Genomic DNA, 25006 nt, shown 5'->3' on the forward strand with positions numbered 1-25006 from the left:
GGATAAGTATGGGGTGTGGTACAGGGAGGCTGAGAAGGGGAAAAAGAAATGGAGAGCTGGAGGCTGTGCGGAGAGTCTGAAAAGAGGGGAGGATGGACAGGAGGCAAAGCAGCAAGGCTAAAATCAAGAGGAGGAGCAGGCCAGCAGGTGCAAAGACAACCCAAGATGCTGCTGCCATGTAGCTGGGCAGGCAGAGGGCATCGTGTGTGTGTGTGTGTGTGTGTGTGTGTGTGTGTGTGTGTGTGTGGTGTGGTATGGTGTGGTGTGTGTGTGGTGTAGTGTGTGTATTGTGTGTGTGGAGTGTATGTGTGGTGTGGTGTATGTGGTATGTGTATGTGTGGTGTGGTGTGTGTGGTGTGTGTGTGGGTGTGGTATGTGGTGTGTGGTGTGTGTGGTGTGTGTGTGTGTGTGTGTGTGTGTGTGTGTGTGTATTCTCTCCACTTATCTCTTTCTCTCTCCCTGCTGTTCATGGGCTTTAGATTCAAAAGCCTCATCGTGTCTTTTTCTGGGGACCCCTTTGAGACTCTGCCAGCTCCATTACCCTCCCATGGGGTCTGAGATTCTCCCAGCTAGAGGCTGAAGGGTTAGAGAGAAGAGGTGTGGGAGTGCCCTTGATTATCTCTCCCCAGCCAGCATGGAAGGCTGGAGCAAGCCTCCCCAGTCAGAGAGGCTCTGGGGTGCTGGCAGAGCTATACACAGGGAGAGAACCGGCTTATGGCAGCCCTGGGGTCAAATAATCCTTTTGTTAAGTGTCTTCCCAGGAGCGAGAATCCAGTTCCCTCATGCTTCTCCCTGGTTTCCTGAGCTATAAACAGTCACTGTATAAACTAGGGGCAAAAAGCAGGGCTGGGGGAGAGGCCAGTCACTGAGACACAGGGACTCACATTTAAATGGCCTATGGAGGGCGGGACGCTTCCGGGAAGCAGTGTCAACTTCCTGTGCCCACAGTAAGATTACAACCAAGAAAAGTGGCTGGTGACCCAACAGGGCAGGTGCATGGTCCACTGACCAAACCATGTCTGGACGAACAAGTGATTCTAGACTTCCAGCCAGCACAGCCCTGCAGACTCCACCCTCCTCAGCATCCTCAGGATCGGTCCAGGGAGAACTAGGGAGGTCTGTCTTGACAGGAAAATTGGGCTGTCGTTATCTTGACATATCAGGGTCTTGGGCTAGAGATTAATTAATTAATCCTCGAGAAAAGTACCACAGGCTTCCTGGACGCACGTGACTCCGCACTTCTCACTCACTCACCATCTAGGCCACTGTGATCTTATCAGGTTCCCAGTGACCTGCTCCACTGTGCACAACCACACAGTTCCCTAGGCCTAAGCAAACAAACCCTGTGACTCCCTCTTGTCACAGGCTCTGTGCTCGGCTCCAGCAAAGGGGCAGAGGTCCTCATGTTACAGCAGCTAAGTTGCTGAGCACAGCCTGTTCCCGGGCCCTGGTTGTGTGTGGCCGGGAAGAGATCTTTTTAGGGTCTGCTCTGTAAGCACTCCTGGGCTCCACGCCAGGATGAGGGTCAGTGGCTGTGAACAAAAGCCACAGCAGTGATCTGTGCCTTCTGCTACCAGGTAGAGCACACGACAGAAGAGCAGCAGGAGCTGAGAAATGGCCCACAGCGCAGGCCGACCTGTGACCTAGCCCGCAGTCCAAGCTAGTGTCTTACTGGAGGGTTCTCGCGTTTCTTGATTTACCCGAAGTCAACATGTATGGGATGGATACAGGTATAAACAAGACCCCGCTGGGTTCAACCCCCAGAGTTGCAACGTAAACAACCAAACATAAACAGGTGATGAAGAGTCCCAGGAAGGGCATGGATGGAGACTCTTGAGATGGAGCTAGGGCTCAGGAGCCTGGGAAAGCCTTAGGAATTCCCTCCATTTCCTGGCCTATGCACCAAGAAGAGACATCTTGTTCAGGGACAGGGTGAGGAAGGGTAGAGACCAGGGAAACAACTGTGCTGGAACCCTGAGGGTAGCTTCGGCAATGGCCAGGGCAACTTGGTTCCTGAGAATAAGGACAGACATGTCCACCTCGGGGGTCCTTTAAGCTCCAAAGCTGGGTCCTTCTCTTGACGCCATCATTTCAAGGGGCCTGGGAGAGAGTGCTCAGAAGAAAGTGACTTACTTTTCCCTGTAAAGCAACTCCCCACGTCCTGGCACAAGCTGACATCTGAATCACCACTTCCCAGTCAGCTTAGCAGCAAAATGAATGGGGAGGGGCCCAAGAAGGCTTCTGGAAGTCTCCTGTCTTTGTGAGGGAAGGGATCCATTCAGTCTCTGAGGGCCTCACACCACAGCAGCACTTAGATTTCTCTCTTGGTGTGCTCTGGGATAAGAAACTCCCTGGTTGTCACCGAATTTTTTAGATATGGATTTGGAGCTCGGTCCTCACAGAGAGGCTCTCGTTCTGGACTATGGCTGGAAGACAGAAGCTGCTCATTGAATTCTGTGTATGTCTCATCTGCCGTTCCCAGACATTGGTTATAGGCATCTTCAGGAGCAACCTCGGTTAAAACTGGGGGCTCCTTAAAACTTTTCCCCGGGGGACAGTCAGGCCTAGATGGTGAGGTCACATACTCATTTTCTTCACCTCCCAAAATGCTCTCTTGACCTTTTCTAGCTTCCTCTGTGGAAACAACTTCCAGAAAATTCTCAAAGTTCACCATCAACTTGTCAACGAGGTCAGTGGGGACAGAACATGATTTTAGGACCCCACCTTCTGTGTTCCCAGAGTTTTCAGACTCCTTCAGACTTGACTTCCTCTACAAAAAGAAAAGGGGACACCCCAGGAGTCATGTAAGGAGTACAAATTATGGAGCTGATTCATTCGATTTGAGACACAGAAGCCCTGCCCCACATACAGCCCCCACATCCCTTGCTGGTCCAGACTATGACCAGCCACTTCCTCAGGAGCTTGGCAACAGCGCTCCGTTTCCTGAGGAACAGCACCCCTGGGCCCACAATCCTTCTAGAGAGCTCAAGGCTGTTTTCCACAGCATATTTACAAAGCTCCAGGTGAGATGAGAACTCTTATGGGAAAACCACATAGGTAGATACCACCAGGCTGTCTAAGGCCACCTCACAATGGAGCATGGGCTCTATCATCTCTGTCTCCTGCTGACCTGGCCCGATGCTTAATCAGTACATGCTGGAGATGCCTGGCCTGCACACTCTCCAAAGTACATTTCATCACCTTAGTAAAACAGGAGAGCAAAGAGGCCAATATATAACACAAGTAAAGAAAAGGAGGGAGAAAAAATAGCTCATTATTATAAAAACACCCATTAAAAAATAAATTCTAAGTTGAAAAAAAAAAGACTAACATTTTAAATTATTGCATCAAGAAAAACCTGTGAAAGGATGTTCAATAATAAAGATTTAAGAGCTATACATTCACTGGGCTGACTTCCACTGAAGGAAGTAACTTAGACATTTTTCAAGTTTCCTATTTAAAAACATGCTTAAAAGGAGGATTTCTACTTGGAAAAATACACCAGGAAACCCTACTGCTGATTAAATAAGATTTGACTCTAACTCTCACCGTTGGAAAGATGCCATTCAAAGCTGCCATTTCCCCCAGTAGTCCTGTTTTATCTCTGAATGGCTTCCAGATAAATTCGCTCTTGGCTACTTTTTAAATGGCCACAGAGTTGACAGGCAGGCCCTGTTGCTCCCCATCACAAAGCCAAGTCGGTGAAACAGCCTCTCTCCCGAGGCATCCTTTCAGGATGGGTTCGGTGTTGGGAATACCTCAGGCCCTGGTAATGCCTTTTGGTTCTGTGTTGGGAATATCTCAGGCCCTGGTAATGCCTTTTGGTTCTGTGTTGGGAATACCTCAGGCCTGGTAATGCCTTTTGGTTCTGTGTTGGGAATACCTCAGGCCCTGGTAATGCCTTTTGGTTCTGTGTTGGGAATACCTCAGGCCCTGGTAATGCCTTTTGGTTCTGTGTTGGGAATACCTCAGGCCCTGGTAATGCCCTTTGCTCTAGTCCAGAGTGCAAGGCGAAAGTCAACAGTAGAAAGGCTGAATCCATCTGCCCGTTGAGCTGTTTCCTGGGCCCTTCAAACTTCAGTTCTTTCTCTCTGAACCCAGAGAAAGGCTTCCCCCATCCCCATCTGCCCACTCTACCTCCCCCAGCCAGCCTGCAGTTTCCTGGACAAAACCCAGCAATATGTACCTTGAAATTATCTCCGATCCATGTGGCTAAACTACTTTCAGCAGGGTTGGGCACATCAGGACAACACAGATGAGTCAACCGGCTATTAAGAGATGAGATTTCAGAAGAGGAGGTGAGTTCAGGACATGTTCCATGTGTAGTGAGCAGCTGAGCTAAGGGCAAGGCTTACTAAAGGCAACTGTACGACTCCCTATTCAGGAAGAGTATTGTTATTTGAATTAGAACAGCCCCCTTGGGCTCATATGTTTGAGTACTTGGACCCCAGTTGGTAGAACTGTTTGGGAATGACTAGGAGTGTGTGACCTTGTAAGAGGAGGTGTGTCACTGGGGGCAGGCCTTGAGATTTCAGAAGCCCACACATCTCGGTCTCATATGGCTGTGTCTCAAGATGTGATCACTCAGCTACTGCTCCAGAGCCGATCCAGCCTCCTTGCCACCATGCTCCCTACCATAATGGTCGTGGACTCCAACCCTCTGAAATTACAAGTCTCAAACAAAACCTTTATAAGCTGCCTTGATATAGTGTCTTATCACAGCAATAGAAAATAAAAGACAGAAGGCAGCTGTACATCTCCCTATTCAATAAGGGCAAGCTTCCACACTGACAGGAAATATGAAGCAGTTGTCTGTCAGACAAGACAAAAGGAGACACATGCTTCCCCTCATGTAATTATATCTTTCCTGCCTTTCTCCATCACCCCGTTATCTCTACCCTGGTCCTGACATTAGAAACTGCATTACAGTCACTCCAGGCAGATATATCCTTGGGAGCAGTTAATACACTAACTACCCACATTTCTGTATAGTGGTTCCCAAAGTATGTTCCCAACATTACCAGCTAATCAAAATACAGATTCTTAGTCTTTATCCAGAACTCTGAGTCAGAAACCCTTGGGGGCAGGACCCGATTTTGACATGTGCCAAGATTAGAGATGGTTGCTCAAGAGCATGACGTACAAAAATTTGTGCTGTGACTTGGCTGCACCATACTGTTGGTAATTGAGGTTGACATTAGCTTAATCATGAATGAGTCCCAGCTGCTGGGCAGAGAGAGCTCCCAGGGACCCGTGTAGCACAGGAGGACCACGGGGCAACCTAAGGCTCCCTGCTGGGAGAAATTCAGACCTGCAGACAAACTTCTTTCCCCACACTGGCAGGCAGGAATCCAACTCTGCACCACAAAGGACAGATTTGTGTTCTCACCCAGCTGGCTAACACCCAGGGGTCAGTCTCCTCTCCACTCTAGCCTCCGGTGATAGACATCGGCAGACAGAGCCTATGGGGCAGCTGGTACTCCTCAGCCTCTGAGGAATCTAGACTTGGTGGACGGGCCTGTACAAATAAGTCTTCTTGTTTGTCAGAGTCTGAGGGTGCTGCCTTTCATTGTTTGCACCAAGATGGACCAAACGAATGAGTGAACAGAACCCCCCTCAGGGTGGAGTGCCCTCTGACACCATGTACCACGATGCCTTCCACTGCTTTCTGCCGCTCACTTTCAAGGCGTTCACTGTCAATTATAAACTCACTTTGGCTTTTTGAGAGCAGAAGTCACTGTGAAGATGCTTAGTAGAAGAAGGCCTCCCACGACCAGAGATGTTAGGCCGATAATTTCAAGGATACCTTTGCAACAAAGAGAACAAAATTTGTTGTCAATATAGTTCCCCTGTTCATTGACAAAAACCAAATATTAACTTTTTCTTTTAGCCTCAGCAACATTTCTCATCAATTTTCTGCTATTTGAATTCAACTGCTTTCTATTAGAACCACTAGGATTTTGGTTCCCCGTCTAGCTGTCTTTCCCCCATGTGATAGGGTAGAGACTGATAGACTTTCTTTTGTGTTAGTATAGATTACTTATACAGAATACTGGGTTTCATTGTGGTATCTTCAAATATTACACATTATACACTGGTAGATGTGTTCACCAGGGTCATCTTTCAACTTCGTTCATTTAGTCAGTACTTACTGAGCATAACTATTGGGCAGACATCATTCTGAGAAATAAAACAAACAAATAAGCAAGAAATATTGGATCCTTACTCACATGGTTCTTATATACTGGGGTAGAAAAACTCATACAGTGAAACTCTTAATCATTGCTGTTGGTTTGACTGGACTGAGAGATGCCTACAGAACAGTAAAAACATGCTTCTGTGTGTCTGTGAGGGTGTGTTCAGAGGACTGCCACAAAATAACAACCTAGGGGAAGAGCCCCCCCCCCCGCCCCCCATTGTAGGCAGGACCATCGGATATGCTGGGGCCCAGATGAGATAAAAGTGTTAAAAGAGAAGGCCCGTTAGTAAATACAAGTTCCCTTCTCCCTGATCATGAACGTTGATTGCTGGGGCCATTATTTGTGGATTTCAGACTTCAGTGTAGTAAGTCTTTGGACATGGACTCACCCTAGTGACTCTCCAGAGAGCTTCCAGGTCCAGCTTTAGATGGGGACTGCGTCATTAACCCCAACTCTTATTCTAAAGACTCTAACTTTTAAGACTGAGCAGCTACCAGGGTCTCTGCTTCAGCAGCATGCAGATGGCCACTGTTGGAGAGCCTAACTTCCAATCACATACACCCTATCAGTTCTGTTCTTCTAGAGAATCCTAAGTAAGAGTACTTCAAATAGAATATTCAAATAGAGTAAGTAGGGTAAGCTGGTGGGAGGTTAACAACTCAATTTTGCATTTATGTATGGATCATTTAATTTTTCAGTAGGGTCTCACTGTGTAGCCCAGGGTGACCTGAACTCACCATGTAGGCTGATCTAGCCTTCACTTCACATCTTCCTGCCTCTGTCCCCTGAGTGCCTAGACTGGTGTGCAGCACCACACCTGGCTAGAACTGATCACGAGGAAGAGCCTGCCCTGTGCAGTTATGGAGAAAAGCACTCCAGAGAGATGCACAAGCTTTGGAGAAGGGGTGAGTTAGAGAAACAGAGGTAGGAAGTGAGAGGAAATGAAGGAAGGGGTGGGCAGAGACTGGTGGGCTTTCCACAGGGAATCTAGAACTTTAAACTGGGGCTGCTGTGTCGGAGTGGGTCGTAGAGATCTGAGAGATAGTTAAGAGCACCAGCTGCTCTTGCAGAGGACCCAGGTCCAGCTCTCAATACCCATATGGCTGCTCACAACTGCCTGTAACTCCAATTCCAGGTGGTTCGTACTCTCTTCTGACCTATGCACGCTCTTACATGCATGTGATCCACATAAGTTCACTCAGCTAATCCAGCACGATAGTAGAATGGTCTGTAACCTAATCTACAGATCAAGGAGAGAGATTGTAAGCTCCAACACAGGATCTTGCCTTCAGTTTGATCCTGAGAGAAAATTCCATGAGCTGACACAGCATGTACCCAGTGCTCTGAAAATACAACATGATTTTTTTTTTTTTTTATTTTAAGGATTTTTTTCAAAAGCAGTATCAAAGAAAATTCCAAGAAGGCATTGCTCGCCCACAGAAGAGAACATGTTTTCTGTGTGAAGGCATATGCTCTGTTCATAGTTTCCAGAGCCACAAGTCTACTTTATTCTTTCAGATTATAAATAACAAGAGGATTTTGAGATGCTTCAAGAAGACATATTTTTGGCTTATACTAGTTATTGCAAAACTTGACAGTGTTACTTGGTTTTTGTTTTTGTTTTTCCAGTTTTTTGAGATAGAGTCCTTCTGTGTAGCCTTGGCTGTCCTAGAACTCACTCTGCAGACCAGGCTTTTCCCTTCTTTTTCCTTCATCTATTACTGCTTTCCTATTAAATACCTCCCTCGCCAACCACAATATGAAACTACTATATTTTACACTGTTTGTTACGTCTATAAATTTTTCCTGCTGTCTGTGTTTTCAGTGTAGAAGCTGGTAAGTTGAACACACACATCTTTTGCCCCCAAACCCCACAGATGGTAACATTAAGTCTCTTCCTGCTCATCAGTGACCTTTGATCAACCAACATTCCCTTGCAAGGGTCTGTTGCACAAGTCTTGACATTTAGAAACTGGTGAGTGTGAGGTAGGGTGACAGCCTGGCATGGAACTACTCACAATTGAGGAGGAAGTTGATGGCTCTCCCAGAGGTTATTTGGGGCTGCCTATCAGGAAGGAGGAGCAAACCAACAGTCTGTCTAACTCAGCCCTCAGTGTGCCTGCTCCTCGGCAATTCCTTACTGTTCATCTCCCAGGGAGGTGATTGAGCCAGAGAGCACACAAGGCTTCACACTGCCACATTCTACTGGCTTCCCTGCTCTTGACAAATGGCATTTCCAACACAACATCAACTCTACAAGGAGGCTTGAAGCTGGTACTCACTGATTGATAATGTCCTGAAGTTGATTGTGTCCCCACTGGTCCCCCCAGCTCTAGTGTTGGCTTCAACCCAAACAGTATAAGAGGTCCTTGGTGTCAGGGACTCCAGGTTATACTGCAGGACATGGGCGCCGACTGTCTTGGCTGAAGGGAAAAACAGAAGCCGGACAGTACATACAGCAAGTCAAACTGAAAATGTGTGCTAGTACTGACCCTAGAAGCCCTGACCTGCAAGTCTAGCCTGCTCCCTCTCAACTTCTGCTGAAAACAAGTCCACTGAGATGGACCAAAGACCTAAATATAAGAGTGAAAAATATAAAACTCTTCAAAAGCCAAAAATAAGTAAACCACAACTTTGAATTGTGAGTGGTTTTTAAAATGTGATACCCAAAGCACAAGAAACTACATAAAACAATATTAAACTGAGCTTCATTAAAATTAAAAAGCTTTTGTTCATCAAAAGACAGTATAAGACTGAAATAACTATCTTCGAAATTGAAGAAAATATTTGTAAGTTACATATTTGATAAGGAACTTATACTCAGAATATAAAGGGCTCATAACTCAAAGTCACAAAGCTAACTCCATGTTCAAATGGATGAATAAGTTAAGAGGACATTTCTCTGAAGAAGACACAGGGGCCAACAGCTACACAAGGCTGCTCCATATCCTTGGCAACCAGGGGACAAACAGTTTTCTAAATGAGGTCCCCCTTGGAACCACGTGCAGTACTATTTACTTTTTATTTTGCAGTGAACTCAAAGCCTCGTGCATGCTAGATAAGGGCTTGGACTATGAGCTGCCCCCTCAGCCCTGCTTACTTCTTTGAAATAATCTGAATATGCTGTCTATAGACACAGTCTGGTAGTCACCAGATGCTGTGGGAGGAGCGGGGTGGAGAGCGACCAATTAAAGAATACAGAGCTTGGGCTGGAGAGATGGCTCAGAGGTTAAGAGCACTGACTGCTCTTCCAGAGGTCCTGAGTTCAATTCCCAGCAACCACATGGGCTCACAACCATCTGTAATGAGATCTGGCACCCTCTTCTGTATACTAAATAAAAAGAAAAATTTATTTAAAAAAAATACAGAGAATACAGAATATGGAGAGGGAATACAGAAAGGTGATAACTACACAATATGGTAAATGTTAAGACCTTAAAATGTTTAGTGCTAAATTTTACATTATGTCTACTCCATGATAACAAAGTCAAATTTAGCCTAACTGGGAATCCAAACATAGCTCAGTGTTCATGATGTGAGGAGATACTGTGGACTCAAGAATAAAGCACTCAGGGTAGTGGGCAGTAGAACTCAAGCTCAAAGAGCTCTGCAGCGGCCGGGCAGCGGCGGCGCATGCCTTTAATCCCAGCACTCAGGACGCAGAGCCAGGCGGATCTCTGTGAGTTCGAGGCCAGCCTGGGCTACAGAGCGAGATCCAGGACAGGCTCCAAAGCTACTGAGAAACCCTATCTTGAAAAAACAAAACCAAAAAGATCTCTGCAGCAAGGCAAGTGCCACCAAACAAGGTCTGTCCCCACATATGGACCCACTCTAAGCTGGGCAGATCCCTCCAAAAATAACGGTCATAAAAGTCTGAGGGGTGGATCAAAGCACCCCGTGACTGAGCAGGAGAAAACACCTCAGCGCCTCCCATTCCTCTTCAGGACTCTTGGCTACATTCTCCCTTACACTTTTTAACTCATGAGGTGGTGCTCTTGATTCTACTTTCAGAGATACAAAGAAGTATATGTGCATATACTTCCGGGTCACAGCCCGGAAGCCACCCCTCACCACCACCACCCCCTGACAAGCCCTCCCTCCCACCCCCCCATCGGGTCTATTCACATCATCTAGGGGAGAGGTCGATTGAGTTTGCTCAACTTGAGCACACTTACAGAATTTTTTTTCCACCTTCAGCTTGGTAAAATATGGTGTAACTGTTGATAAATCCATTTCTTTCACTCTTGGGAATCTCTTCCCATAGGATTGTGGCTGTCTTCGAACCAATGTTCTCTGCCCAGGTCTTAGGACCTTGTGATGGAGCTTCAGAGGACAGGAAGGTAAAACAAAACAAAACATAACAAAACAAAACAAGGCTGAATCACACCCTGGAAGATCCACCCCTGCCCCAGAGATGCTACCGTTGTCCAAGCAAGACCCACAATGATGGGTGTGGGATAAGGTGGCTGAATGTCGGGGGAGAGGAGGGCAGGGAGACTGATGCATCAACTTGTTCCTACAGATTGTTTTGTTCTCAGTCGGGAATCTTATATAAGACAACAAGGAGTTTCAAAGCCCCATGAAGATGTACTTTCTTATAGGTCTCCCATTCCAATTAGCATTCAGCTTTCATTCCTATCTGTAAAGCATGAGCAGCTGAAGACTAACCTCCCTGGCCAACCGTTATACAGCAGGAGATAGTTTCCAATGTTGAATCTAGAAGATGTGCACTTTCAAAAAGATGGAATAACATCTGAGTAATGTATCAGTAAAGTCCTTGCTTATTGTTTCATAAAAGTCATTTGGGAGGCTCTAAGACAGCCCAGTTGGCAAAGCCCTTGCCAGACAAGCATGAGGGCCATGGAAAAAACTGACCATGTGGCCACTGCTTGTAATGTCAGAGCTGAAGAGGTGGAGACAGGCAGATCCCTGGGGCTTGCTGGCCGGCCAGCCAGCCTGGACGAATGTGCAAGCCTCAGGTCCCAGGGAGACAGTCTAACAAGAGAACTAAACAAGGTGGATGGCTCCTGAAGAGTGACAAGTGAGACTGACATGGGACCTCCATGCATGTGCACCAAAACACACACGACCAACATGTACGCACTCACATACACACACTCACAGGGAATCATTTTGAACATGTGTCTCATGAACTTGGTAGGCTCCTGGATCGATCTCAATTAACGTTAACTTTGGTTACATCACAAGCTGTTGTGATGTTAGGTAAGGAGTTTCACCTCTGTGAACCTTGATTTCCCATATGTGAAGTGGGAAGTGGCTGGATCTGTTGAACTCTTTATATCATATCTACCCACCTTTGAACTTTAGTGACTCTGTAACCTGGGCCCAAGTGTGTCAAACACACACAGTTGAAGGTGAAGATTAAGGTGTGGTCAAAATGGTCCTTAAGACAACCCAGCATCTGAATTTATAGAAATGTGTCCCCACCCTCCAAGGTTGGTCCACACATACCGTTTTCTTTGGCATACATTTGGGTTGTTTCTGGCTCTCCCACTTGTTGCTCCAACACTGGATACACTGATATATTATAGCACACGAAAGGCTTTAATTTATCTTGAGAGGGGGAGGGAGAGAGAGAGAGAGCTGCATAAGTATACATAATGGCAGAACAGTGGACACGAAGGACTGAGTTGTGACCTAAGACCCGCAGGAGACCTTCTGTTTTCTAGGTAAGATGGTCTCTAACATCTACTCTGGCTCTAAAATATTCTAACTAGCTCCCAGAACTAAGCTGAGAACAATTCTAATAAAATCACAGCTCCATCATAATCAGGGAGAAAAGCCAATCCTTCACCCCCATCACTGATTTTATCAAATGATTTGGGCACGTGCTGAATAAAACCTAACCCTTCTGACACCAGCCTGAATTCTAGCTCCTCTACCTGCCTGTGTTCCTTTATAAGGCTTTTTGTTTGTTTTTGGAGACCAAGTCTCGTGCTGAAGCTCAGGCTAGCCTTAAACTCAGTACCCTCCACTTGCCTCGGCCTCCTCAGAGGGCTGGGATATAAAGCCATACCACTATGCCTGACAATATATTTCTTACTATGGATACCACTCAGTACTGGGAAGTAGTTGGAGTACTGAGATTTCAAGGCAGAGCTTACCTTATACCTTACATGGGGAACCGACTTGCTTGGAATAAAGCCTATTTACTCTGTGAGTCACTGAGGATGAGACCTAACTCTTAAATGGGCCACTAAGACAGAACGGAGTTTCTGAGGTAGGACAAATGGTACCCAAAGTCTGGTGTTACCCCAGGGTAATCGGGGCTCTCCTCGGGTAAGTGTTAAGATTCTGTTTCTTTTGGACATGTCAGGCCCACTGCATTCATGAATTCACAGTCGCTGTGGTTGCTTGCCAAAGACTAAACATTCCAGCATGAGTGGGGAGGACTCATGAGACCCACTCCTAGCTGGGCCATATTATGGACAGTTGATGGCTGACAGAGGAAGGAGAATCAGCTTTCTTTAAGGGTGTGTCCCTAACCCCCAGTAGGTCACCCACTACCCAGTGGATGGCCACACACCCATGCCTATATGGGCAGCACTAATTAGACTCAGTGGGTTATTAAAAAAATAATAATAAAAGGAAAAAAGGGAGCAACAGAAAGCTGGGGGTGGGGGTGGGGGAGAATGGGGGTGGACCTGGGAGGAGTCAGATAGATACAGGACAGTGAGGAAGAGGAATTAGGATAGATAGGGGCAAAATTATATGTTCACATGAAATTATCAGGCTCAATTAAAATATTCTAAAAATCCTTCCTTTTCTATGTAAAATTATGATTAGCACTGGCAGGGTTAGTGAACATTATTATTTCCTGTGTCTCCATTAACAAGGCTAAGACTGTGTTCTCTTCCCACCTGGGGACAGGTTTTCTGTGCCAGCTTCACCGGGGAAAGGCTGAGAGCCGTGACATGCACAGCTTTTAAAAGGGGTTTACAAGCTGACTGAAATGAAACCAAACCCTGCACCAAGGGAGCCTGCAGGTTCTGGGCCAGCTACCTTGCTCGATGGTCCAGTTTGTGACCCGAGACACGGACTCCCAGGAAAGCCCCGAGAACTTGGACTGGACGGTTTCCGGGAACCACTCCACTACCCATGTGTCCACGTCAGGAAAGAAGCTCTGCCACTTCAGCACCAGCAGGGGCTCCTCAAGGTAGGCTACCATGCTGCTGATGCACGGGATGGCTGGGGAGAGAGGGAAGGATGCATTCACAGCTGCCACAGGCAGCCCGCGTGTGCCGGCCCCACTGGCATCCGGTCAACGCCAGATTGCAAGACCTCCACGGTAGCTTCTCCCATTTTCTTTTCAGCCTTTTCCCCCTTTTTCTTTACCAAATACTTCTGATGATTACATGACTTCTTCATCTGCTTTTACCTCCCCCCAAACAACTCAGCACTTTCTAGAAACAGAGCTCACTAGCGACTTGTGTCCCACGCATTCCCTGCAAGTCAAAAACTCTCCCAGCAGGAATGGAAACCTAGTCTCATCTCTAAAAGCTGCAGCTCACAGGCTCCTTTCCCAAACTGGCTCTGTATTTGAGATTCCAACTGCTACTCCTGGATGTAAGTCAGGTAATTCGTCCACCTGAGAAGGTAGTTCTGAGAAAAGCAAGGTTTGAAAGATGTGATGCCCAGGAAGGGGCAGAGCCAGGGTGAGAAGCACAGAGCCTGGGCGTCACTGCCACCTCTTCCGCGGGACTGCTGCATCTTCTCCCAGCCCCCTTCCCACCTCCCCTGCCTCCCCCTAACTTCTTCTGTCCTCCCCTGCCTCCCCCTGCCTTCCCCCTAACTTCCTCTGTCCTCCCTGCCTCCCCCTAACTTCCTCTGTCCTCCCCTTGACTCCCTCTGCCTCCCCTGCCTCCCCCCTCCTCACCTGCTTCCCCTTACCTCCCCCTGCCTCTCCCTGCCCTCCCCTGCCTCTCCCTGCCTCTCCCTGCCCTCTCCCTGCCCTACCCTGCCTCCCCTGCCTCTTTCTGCCTCCCCCTGTCCTCTCCTGTTTCCCCCTGCCTCCCCCTGCCCACATCTGTTAAGAGTCAATGAGTATCCTCTGAAATGATATCCCCAGTGCTACAGAAAATGACCTTATGTGGAAATGGGGCCACCGTAGATGTGGTGTGGATGGAGGGCCCTGCCTTCAACGAAACTGATGTCCTTATGAGAAAGGGAGACTAGGGGAGGGTGAGGCAGGGGAGATGGCTCAGTCAGTACCATGCTTCAGACACAGCATGAGGAACTGAGTTTGATCCCCAACAGCCACATAAAATGCTGAGTTCAGTGGACTCGGGGGCACAGAGACAGGAGAATTCTTACAGCTACCTGGTTAGCTGGTTGAGCCAAGCTGGCCATCTCCAAGATCAATGGCTGACCGTGTCCCTTCATGGCTGAGGTGGCCCAGCAGTGAAGAGGACTTCCTACAGAAGACAGGAATTGGTTCCCAGCACCGGACGTTCCCAAGTGCCTGTAACTCCTGCTCCAGGGGGATCCAATACCTCTAGCCCAGATGGGCATCTGCACTCACATGCACATACCCACATAGGGCACACACAAATACTCATAATTACAAATAATAGAAATAAATCCAAGAGGGTGTGGTGGTGCATGCCTTTAACCCCAGCACTTGGGACACAGAGGCAGAAGGATCTTCTTTGAGGCCAGCTTGGTCTACATAACAAGTTTCAATATAACCAGGATGACATAAAGAAACCCTGCCTCAAAACACACACATACACACATACACACACACACACACACACACACACACACACACACACACACACACACACACACACACACACACACACACACACACACACACACACACACACAATCTTGAAAAACAAAGTAGAAACAGCGCTGATGTCTGTCTCTGGCCTCCACACATGGATACAAATTGACATGCATAGAAACATATACAAAAGAAAAAAGAAAAGAAAAGAAGGGAAGCTGGAGAGATGGCTCAGTGGTTAAGAACACTGGCTGTTGTTCCAGAGGTCCTGAGTTCAATTCCCAGCAACCACATGGTGGCTCACAACAATCTGTAATGAGATCTGGTGTCCTCTTCTGGCTTGCAAGGATACATGCAGACATTACACTGTATATATAATAAATAAATAAATCTTTAAAAAAAGAGAAGAAAGAAAGTACGAGAAAGAGGAAGAGAACTTGGAGATACTGGAACTGCCCCAAGCCAGGGCCTAAGGCCACAAGAAGTGTAGAAATGCTGTGAGCCACAGGAAAGCATAATGGAATTCAGCTGCTATCACAAAAAGACTACTTGGAAAAGTCAAGGACTTCTCCAAAGGTCAAGCCATGGCTTAAGGACTGTTGGTGATATTTTAGCTTTTGTATATATATTAGCTGGTTCCTACAATGATTTTCTTGTAATGCTATGTGTGCTTCCAAGAACTCCTAACAGTGTATTTATCTAAAATGCCTATCAAGTGTCCAAGGCCATATGAAACAACACTTGTCTCCTAGGTCTTTTACAACCTTACTAATAGACCCCCAACTTCTTACCTAACCACTTCTCAGAATGTAGACTGAGCACATAGACCCCATTTTTCATATACTAACTGGTCATGAGCACTCAGTTGACCTCCTCTTTTACCATTCCCATTTTGGATTGCAAAAGAAAGCCTGGGGCTGGAGAGATGGCTCAGCAGTTGAGAACACAGACTGCTCTTCCAGAGGTCCTGAGTTCAAATCCCAGTAACCATGGTGGCTCACAACCACCTGTAATAAGATCTGGTGCCCTCTTCTGGCCTGCAAGGACACATGCAGACAGAACACTATATGTATAATAATAAATAAATCTTTTTAAAAAAGAAAGAAAGAAAGAAAGAAAGAAAGAAAGAAAGAAAGAAAGAAAGAAAGAAAGAAGAAAAGAAAGCCTGGTGTCACTGCCTAAGGAAAATTCTTACCTGCCTTTGTGACCCTGTAGAATTCAAGCCTGGTGACCTTGCTCCACCAGGGTCTTGCTATTGCTGGGGTTTATAACTGGATTCCTGGGAGACTTAGGGGGAACATGGAGAACAGAGAGGGGGAGAACGGAGAGGGATAAGGGAGATTTTGACCAGAAAGAACGTATGGAACGAGTTGGAAGATGAAGAAGAGTTAGATGAGGAAGTCCTAGCTGGGTCAGAACAAGGTGAAAAGGACCTAGATGAGGCAGAATTAAGACGAGAGAATTAAGATAGAACTTAGAGGGAGCAGTAGATAAATATAGAGAGAAATCAGGCAAGAAAGGAGCTAGGCATGAGAACAGAACTGAAGCTGTGTATAAAGGATGTTATCCCAGAGGAATTAAAGCAAGTGGACTATAGAGCTCGGTGTGCTGAGATTCTATTTCCCAAAAACAGTCCTCGCCATTCACAGTTCTCTCTCCTGAGCCCCTGGGATGTATAATATTAAGGCTGGTCCTCTAACATTATACAAGATGGAAAGATTAAGGAAGGTCCTCCTCTAGGGACTCTGGGAGGAACATGGTCCAGTCTACAACTTGCTTTTTATACCTCTAGCCTCCCAAACCACAGGACAATGTGTTCCTGTTGTTTTAAGCCACCCACCTGGCTGGAGGACAACAAGGTAGAACCATGGCTTAATTAGCCTCCTCCCTGCCGGCCTGTCTTCCACACTTCCTCCTCTGGTCTCCTGGAGGCACTTTCTTAACAAGCGACTTGGCAAAGAATCCCGCCCTGAAGAGGAGTGAGCGAAGCTTCCAAACCACACACTCTTCCTGCCCACCAATCCTGGAGCTCAGAAAGAGCAGGAGAACCAGGTCTAAGGTGCCAGGTGTGAGGCCGAGGAGAAGACATGGAGACGTTGGAAAGGAGTCCAGAAACTGTGAGTCAGTCGTGCAAGATTGCAGCCCTGGCCTCCATAAGAAGTGCTGAGAGACAAGTTTCTAAGTCATCCTACAGAATACAGACTAATTACCAGCACCACTCTTGATATAAAACTCTCTTAAGTGTCAGAGGAAAAGAAATCGGCCCCAAAAGCCGGGAAGAGGTTGGACTTCGAACATCACTGATACCATACAAGGGGTGAGAAGACAGTCACCCCCAATCCAGCAAACACCGTTCTCAGGGCCACGTCCCCTCTGCCAGCTCAGACTCATCCCCAACTCTCCCTGACGCAGTCCCCACTGCCCCGCAGGCCAACTCACCACAAGTGGTTTTGCTTTTCGACATCCTGCACTAGACCATTCCTGCCTGTGACTGAAGACACATAACATTCAGGAAGTTCAAGTAGAGGGACCCTGATGGGTCATCTCTGCCAATCCTTTATTCTAAAGATGAGAACTTGGGACCCAAAGAGGCCAACACTCATCTTGGCTCATGGAGGGTCTGTGACCAGAATCCCCAAATCAACTTATGAACACTAATTTCACCAGTTTGGTTCATGCAGACCAGCTGGAACTGCACTGGGAAAATCTTGCACAAATTACAAAACTTTCCTAGATCTTTTTATCATGTAGAAGATACATCTAACAGTATTTGCATCAGGGTCATTTCATGGCTGAGCTAGCCTATGCCATGTTACCACAATGCCTGATATAGCCTAACTCACAATATGTACTGATCATATGAATTCAATGAAAGGTAAGCATCAAAATTATTATTACTTAATCCTTTCCTAGCTGATTTTATTTTATTAAACAAACTTTTGTAGAGTCTTACTTTCCTGTGATATTTTTATGACAAAGTCTGACAGAGTAGCCAGAGGTATAATGGACATTATCTTTTCCTGTGTCTCCATGAACATGCATGGATAATGCCTTTGACACACATGTGTACTGCACCAAACAGCTGCTGTTGCCAGTGGTCACTGATATTGAAAAAGAATGACTTAAGCTTTTCTCGTTGTCTATGACAACATTCTGCAAACTTCCTCTATAACGAGCCAGACGGTAAACATTTTAGTGTTCACTGGCTACATAATTCACAATTATTGATTACACAATTGTTAGACGAAGAAGCCACAGAGTACATGTAAAGACCCACATGAATATGGCTGTATTTGAAAAAGCTCATTTGCAAAAAATAAAAATGTGTTAGGCCAGACCTTGCCAATACCTCTTCTAACACCATGGTAGGCAATAGTTTCAATATAAAATTCAAAAAGAAAAATCCAAAGTGAATTTAACATCACTTTATTTGAAGTGCCTCTTACAGTATTTTTAAGTTGACAGTTCATATCTACCAGAAATGTAACTAATCAGAACTTTATTAAGAATGATGGTAGTGGGCTGGGGATATAACTCAGTAGCTCAGTGGTAGAGAGCTTTGCTGTGTAGCACACACAAGATCCTGTGTTTAACCCCCAGCACTGGAGAGGGAGAAAATGAGACAGAGACAGAGATGGAGACACAGAGACAAAGAGACATACACAGAGGGAACAATGATGATACGACCAGAGATATAACTCAATTGGTAGTGTTTGCCTAGCACAAATGAGACCCTGGGTTCAATCCTCGGCACAGCACAACCTGGTTTGGTAGTACACTTGGGAAGAAGAAACATGGGATTTAGAAACTCAAGGCCATCCTCTGCTTTGTGAGTTTGAGGAGTGCTCAGTTACATGAGACCCTGTCTCAAAACAAAAGGGGTAATGATCAGCACTAGACACAACATCTCCAGAGAGGATCTCATTTACTCCTCTGAGACAGGTGTATTATGAAAGAGTTCCAGTTTACGTGCATCTTAAAGAGGTTAGGCAGCTTGCCCAATGGTAATGTTATCTTGTGGAGGAGCAAAGATTTGAACCCAGGGCTGCTGGACTCCAAGGACCATGCTTCCATCCTCTGTTCTCTATTGCTTCCCATCATGAGGCCATGGTGGGAGTTGAGGTTAATTAATTTTGGCAGCACCTCCATTTAACAAAGAATCCGTATTCCAATCACATATCATTTATTGAAAATGTCACTAGACTCCCGGACACTGGAACAAGGATATTAAGAACCAGAGGGGCGTGGTGGTGCACACCTTTAATCCCCAGCACTCAGCAGGCAGAGACAGGCGGATCTCTTGAGTTTGAGGACAGCCTGATCTACAGAGGGAGTTCCAGTACAGCCAGGGCTGCACAGAGAAACCCTGTCTCAATCCTATTAAACACTGACTCAAAACACAAAATTATGAGCTTCCCAGCATTCTCAAATGAAGGCAGAGGTGGACTGGGTTTAAGAAAAGAAAGGAAGGACAGGTGGAGAAGTCTCAAGCTAGCTGCACCAATGCCCGAGCCAGGCCGGGCTAAGCAAGCAGACGTATCAACTAGAGAGAACAGCTCTTAGACGTCTACACCAGCTGCTCGTGTTATTCGGCACGCAGAGATATTTTTAAAAAAGAAACAAACAAACAGAAACTGGCAAACGTACAAACAAAACCCTGCCCCCTGGGCCAATCTAAAGCGTAATTGGGCAACACAAACTGGACATAAAAGGGGGTGGAGTGGGGGAGGGGGACAACAGAAGGAGAAAATTCTAATTTGGGGGCCGTAAGGAGGTTGGGGGGATGGGGTGGATCTGGGAGGAGTTAGGAGAAGGGGATGAATGTGGTCAAAACACATCGTATGACACTCTCAAGAATTAATAAAAATATTATTTTAAAAATGACTGCTGTTAGCATTTAGACATTACCTGGTCCGCCCCTTGGGGACCTGGTAGGATGCACTTGCTATTATTCAGGCAAATGCCTAGTCAGCCCAGATCTAAGGTCCTAGTCTGTGCACATGTGGGGCATGGCTGTGTAGTCTGTATACGCCTGCGCCAAATCCCCTCGTTAAAGGCAAAGCTATACCCCCACTCCCTTCTCTCTTCCCATGAGGCTGAGTCTTCACCTCCTCTCTTCCCTGTCTCTTCTCTTCCTTTCTCTTCCTCTCTTATTCTTCCTCTGCTCAGCCCTTTTCTCCAGTGGTACACTCTGCGTCATCCCCCTCTAAATTCTCCATGTGAGTTCTGTCATGTGGCGTGGCTTTCTAGGGCTCCAACCTGCCAAGGTTGCCTTCCCATACAACTGCCCTCATGGGGGTATGCATCCTCTTGAAGGAGAAAATGGAGAGAGAGAGACAGAGACAGAGAGACGACAGAGAGAGACAGAGAGACTGATTGGCTCTATGTACAGATGGCAGAGTCCGTTCTATTGTCTGCAAGTTTTAAACATAAATCCCAAAGTGAGGACGCTGAGGAGAAAGCTCAGTGGACACCGGTTATGCAAGTGTGCGGGGCTGGGTTTGGATTCCTAGCACCCATGTGAAAATCCAGGCACAGCAGAGCATGTCTGTAATCACAGCACAGGAGGAAGACAGAAAGACCCCAGGGAGCTTCCTGCCAAGGCAATTTAGTCAATCAGTGAGTTCTGTGTTCAGCGAGAGACGCTACCCCCCCCCCCTCAAGATAAAAGGTGGAGAGTAATATCAACCTCTGGTCTCCTCAGTGAGTGCACGCGCGCACACACACACACACACACACACACACACACACACACAGACAGCACTCTCTCACACACAATCCAACAAGGCTTTGTGTGCCAAAACATAGAAAATAAAGCTTTGCCACTTTGCCTGGGTTCGGTAAAATGTCCAGAACTACTTCATCAAAAATGTAGACAGAGGCCAGGCGTGGTGGCTGGTGTCAGCAATACCACCATTTGTGAGGCGGAAGCGGAACAGTCTGTAAGTTAGAGGCCAGCTTACAGAGTGAGATCCCTGTCTCAAAAAAATTAACAAGCAACTTATTGGCAAGTCTATACACACGTATCAGCAGTTTGCCTAGCTGGGCCATCAAATGGAAGGGAAAAGAGAGAAAAGAGGACTGTGAACACTAAGCCATAGCTGGGACTGAGTGCCATCTGGGAAGAAGAGAGTTCAGGAGAGGACACGGCCATCGAGGACATAGGTCTCAAATATGACTGATGTGGCTCAACCCAGCACCCAACTATTTGGACCAGAACCAACCAAAGCAGCACGCAGCGCTTCTAGACTCTGAGTATGCTGTGTGACTCAATCTCTAAATTCTTAGCACAAGTTTTGCTCACAGAGGAGCTAAGCCCTTACACCCCGAAAGTTATCAGCAGATTCTGTTTCCCCACAGAGTCCTTGTTCCCCAATGCTTCAACTTGATTCCAGAGGAACAACTACCCAGAGGACATGGACTGCTTCTTCTCCAACCAGATGGGAGCAGGCACACGAGGAAGAGGTACTTACTGTCCTCACTGACAGCTGGGATCCTCAGGACGGCCTCTTGGGACTTCCCACGGGAATTAAAAGAAGTCACTGACACACGGTGTGCCTGGCCTGTCAGAAGCACTTCATACTGCTGGTTAGTGACATTGTTTATCTCTGTGAGGCTAGTGCTGTTTTCTGGAAAGTACTGTATGTTGTAGCCAAGTGTTCTCTCCAAGACGGGGGCTCCTCTTGCCTTCTGTATCCAAAGAAAACAAAGGGAATTGCCAATACCAGAAAGAGACAGGCACAGAGACAGTGATAAATGGAGCAAGGTAATGTTAGCTATCAGACGCTAAGCTATGACAGGTCATTACCTTTCCAACACAAATAACATTTGCTGTGTGGTGATGTTAACCTTCCAAGTGCCAGATGAGATTGTTTATCAAATGGTAACTTGTAGCACAAATCTTAAAGAGTCTTATTAATAAAAAACACAGGAGCCAGACATTGGGGTGAACGCTGAAAGATCAGAGAAACAGAACAAGCCACATCCAACCTCACCTCGCCAACTCCTCAGCTGATGTAGTTTCCTCCGACTGGAAGCCTCTGAGTCCTCACCCAAATGGATCTCAGCTGAACTGCTGCTAAAAGCTTAAAAAGACTGGTTCCTGGTCCTCAGGCCTTATATACCTTTCTGCTTCCTGCCATCACTTTCTGGGGTTAAAGGTGTGTGTCACCATGCCTGGCTGTTTCCAGTGTGGCCTTGAACTCACAAAGATCTAGATAGATCTCTGCCTCCGGGATGCTAGGATTAAGGGTGTGTGTGCCACCATTGTCTGGCCTCTATGTCTGTCTAGTGGCTGTTCTGTTCTCTGACCCCAGATAAGCAAGCCACCTCTGTTTTCTTCTGACTCTTTCATTCCATCATGCACAGAGGTATAAAACATCAAGGCATTCCTTTCTGGGCCAAAATCAAGTTCAGAAGTCATCAAACGTTGGTGGGTAGCTGTGCCTTCATCTTTTATTCCCATAGTTCCCCACTCTAGAGAGGGAAGGTAACTGTCCTGGGCCGGACATCCAGCTTGGTAATCCGGCTAAAAGGACAAAAATACTCAGGCTTTCCCTGCCAGTCCCCTTAGCAGAAGCCCAAAATACAAGCCCAGAAACTCTGACTCAAATTCCTATTTCTAGTCTTGAACTTTAGCCCACTGACCAGATGTTTTGCCTAGGAGTAAGCATGCGGAATATTTTCTGGGAATTAAGGGGATTCCAGGTTTTCGGTATTTATTACTGATTACAAGCATCATGGAGCAGAATGAGTGTGTGTATATTCCAACAGTTTTAATTCACTTGGGCCCAGTGTCATCCAGTTCAGGAATTTCCCTTTCATTGACCAGCTAGAGACTCTCTAATGATAAGGGTCCCCCTCTCTCAGGACAAGGCCTTATCTTTCTCCTTTAGCCTTTGCTGATATGGAGCTCATATTTTATAAATGTGGTTTTATTTGTCTGTTCATTTGCAGTGCTGGGAATCTCGTCCACAGCCTTACCAGTGCTAGCCAAACACCCTCCCACTGAGCCTATCATATTCACTACTTAAATGTAGACAAGTCAGTGATCTTTAAGACGGTCCTAAAATCTCACAACCTTCATCACTATCAGACTTGCGAGTCTTTTAGGGCAAACTTCGCTAAGTGAGTTGAGTTCTTAGAGAAGCCCCTCCTACTAAGGCATAGAGAAAGCTAGTCCTCTAGCAAGGGGGAGGAGGAGGCAGGCAGGAGGGTCTGGTTTTACTTCCCAGGCTGGCCTCTTGACTCCTACCAACCATAGGATAGCTAAGACCTTGCAAGGGCACGCATCACTGCTCACTTTTCTCCCCCAAAACATGTGAACACAAGCATCTCTCTCCACATTTCACCATATCTGAGATTAGCATCAAAGATTCCCCAGCATCCCTGGCTGTGATTTCCTATGCCCATGCCTCGGCCACCTGAGGCTTTCCCAAGGAGGTGGACAAAGGCAGTGTCAGCCTTGCAATAATTGGTTTTGGATGTCACTAGGCCAGCCAGGGTGATGTCTCCATTTGAAAAGATTTAAGTTGCCAAACTTGAGCAAGTAGATTACTTCCTGATAGCCCTGGAGATACACTGGAGTGCTAACAGCTTTTTCCTCTTCTCCTTTCCTTCAACTTCCCGTTTTATTTCCTGTTTCCTGTAGCTTTTATTTCTAATTGCCCGTCCTTTCCTATTGACCTCTACGTTCTTCTGTCTATTCTTCTCCCCCCTCTTTCTTATTAGTTCCCCCTCTTCCCTGTATTACCTACTATCGCCTCCTTTTTCCCTCAGGCCCAGGTTTGCACCCTAGGAAAGATCATGTGACCACTCTGCTGCCTTTGCACACCACACTATTCTAGTACTTAAAGGAACGCAGGTATCAACTGTGTTGGCAATTTCAGACGACCTGACATCCCAGTGAGCTGACCCCAGTCAGTGCTCTTCTTGGGTGTAAGGATGAGGCTGCAAAATCTTACACTGAATACTAGGGGATGGCAGCCGGGATGGCTTCCTCGGGAAGGCCACAGGGCATCCTGTAGGTGCGCTTTGTAACAGCCCCAAACATTAATGATTCAGATCAAGGAAAGTAGCCTGTGAGTGGGACATGTGTGGACCATCTATGGGGTGACCGAGGGGGAGTTTCGGACCTGCACAGCTGTGAGCTTGGAGGCAGCACAGGACCTAAGGAAGGGGATGTTAGGAGGTAAAACATCAGGAATCACAGTGTTTTAAGGGGAAGGGACCAAAGGTTTTGTTGTTGTTGTTTTTTCCAGTGTTTTGAGACAGGGTTTCTCTTTGTAGCCCTGGCTGTCCTGCAACTCCCTCTGTAGACCAGGCTGGTCTCGAACTCCCAGAGCTCCACCTGCCACTGCCTCCCGAGTGCTGGGGTTAAAGGTGTGCGCCAGCACCAAAGCGGGTTAAGTATGACAGAGGGAGGTCACCTTCCACAGCAACAGCACTTTCCTCACTCCGTTCTCGTCTGCGGGCCCCAGGACTCTCCAGAGGTCCGGGACTTGGGGCACTGAAAAGAACAAGAGGAAGCTCGTAAGTGACAGAAGGGCTTGTGGATATTCACTGGGCCACTGTGCACCCTGCCCTAGGCAAGGAGATGCTTGAGGGGACCAATGAGGCAGAGACGAGGGAGTCAGCCTCGCAATGTCCAACAAGGTCTTTATTTTGTGGCTGAAGGACCGGAGCCAACCACATTTCAAAATAAAACTGCTCTTGGTCTGATATCTTAATAATAATGTAAAGAGGGGAAAGTAAAATAGGCTTCGTTGGGGTACATCTGGTCCCCTAAAGCTGGGTGGAAATGCGCCATCTTACATCCTCTGACCTTTGACACCTGGACACATTAATACAATAGCCCTCTCATCTGCATTCAGACCAACAGTGACAGCAGTTAACTTCCAGCAAGTACCACTGCACTAAGTGGCTTACCTGGATGAGCTCATGGAATTCTTCCAGCTCCATCATTGTGAGGATTTGGCATTACTATCCTCATAGAGAAATGAAGGAATTGCCCGATTATACAAGCTTTTGAGTAATACAGCCAGGATTTAAATCCAAG

General features: G+C 46.7%; 1 protein-coding gene across 1 annotated transcript in view; it reads right to left on the bottom strand.

Moving 5' to 3' along the window:
- Nucleotides 1–2311: 2311 nt before the first annotated feature.
- Nucleotides 2312–25006, bottom strand: part of Il31ra (interleukin 31 receptor A) — a 38606-nt gene continuing 15911 nt past the window's right edge. The window contains 9 exon segments of the mRNA XM_036207430.1: nt 2312–2770; nt 4187–4268; nt 5713–5806; nt 8483–8618; nt 10372–10523; nt 11673–11774; nt 13224–13409; nt 21423–21639; nt 24378–24457. Of these exon segments, the coding sequence (XP_036063323.1) occupies nt 2312–2770; nt 4187–4268; nt 5713–5806; nt 8483–8618; nt 10372–10523; nt 11673–11774; nt 13224–13409; nt 21423–21639; nt 24378–24457 (1508 nt within the window).

Source organism: Onychomys torridus, chromosome 15 (assembly GCF_903995425.1).
Source record: "Onychomys torridus chromosome 15, mOncTor1.1, whole genome shotgun sequence".
NCBI lineage: Eukaryota > Metazoa > Chordata > Mammalia > Rodentia > Cricetidae > Onychomys > Onychomys torridus.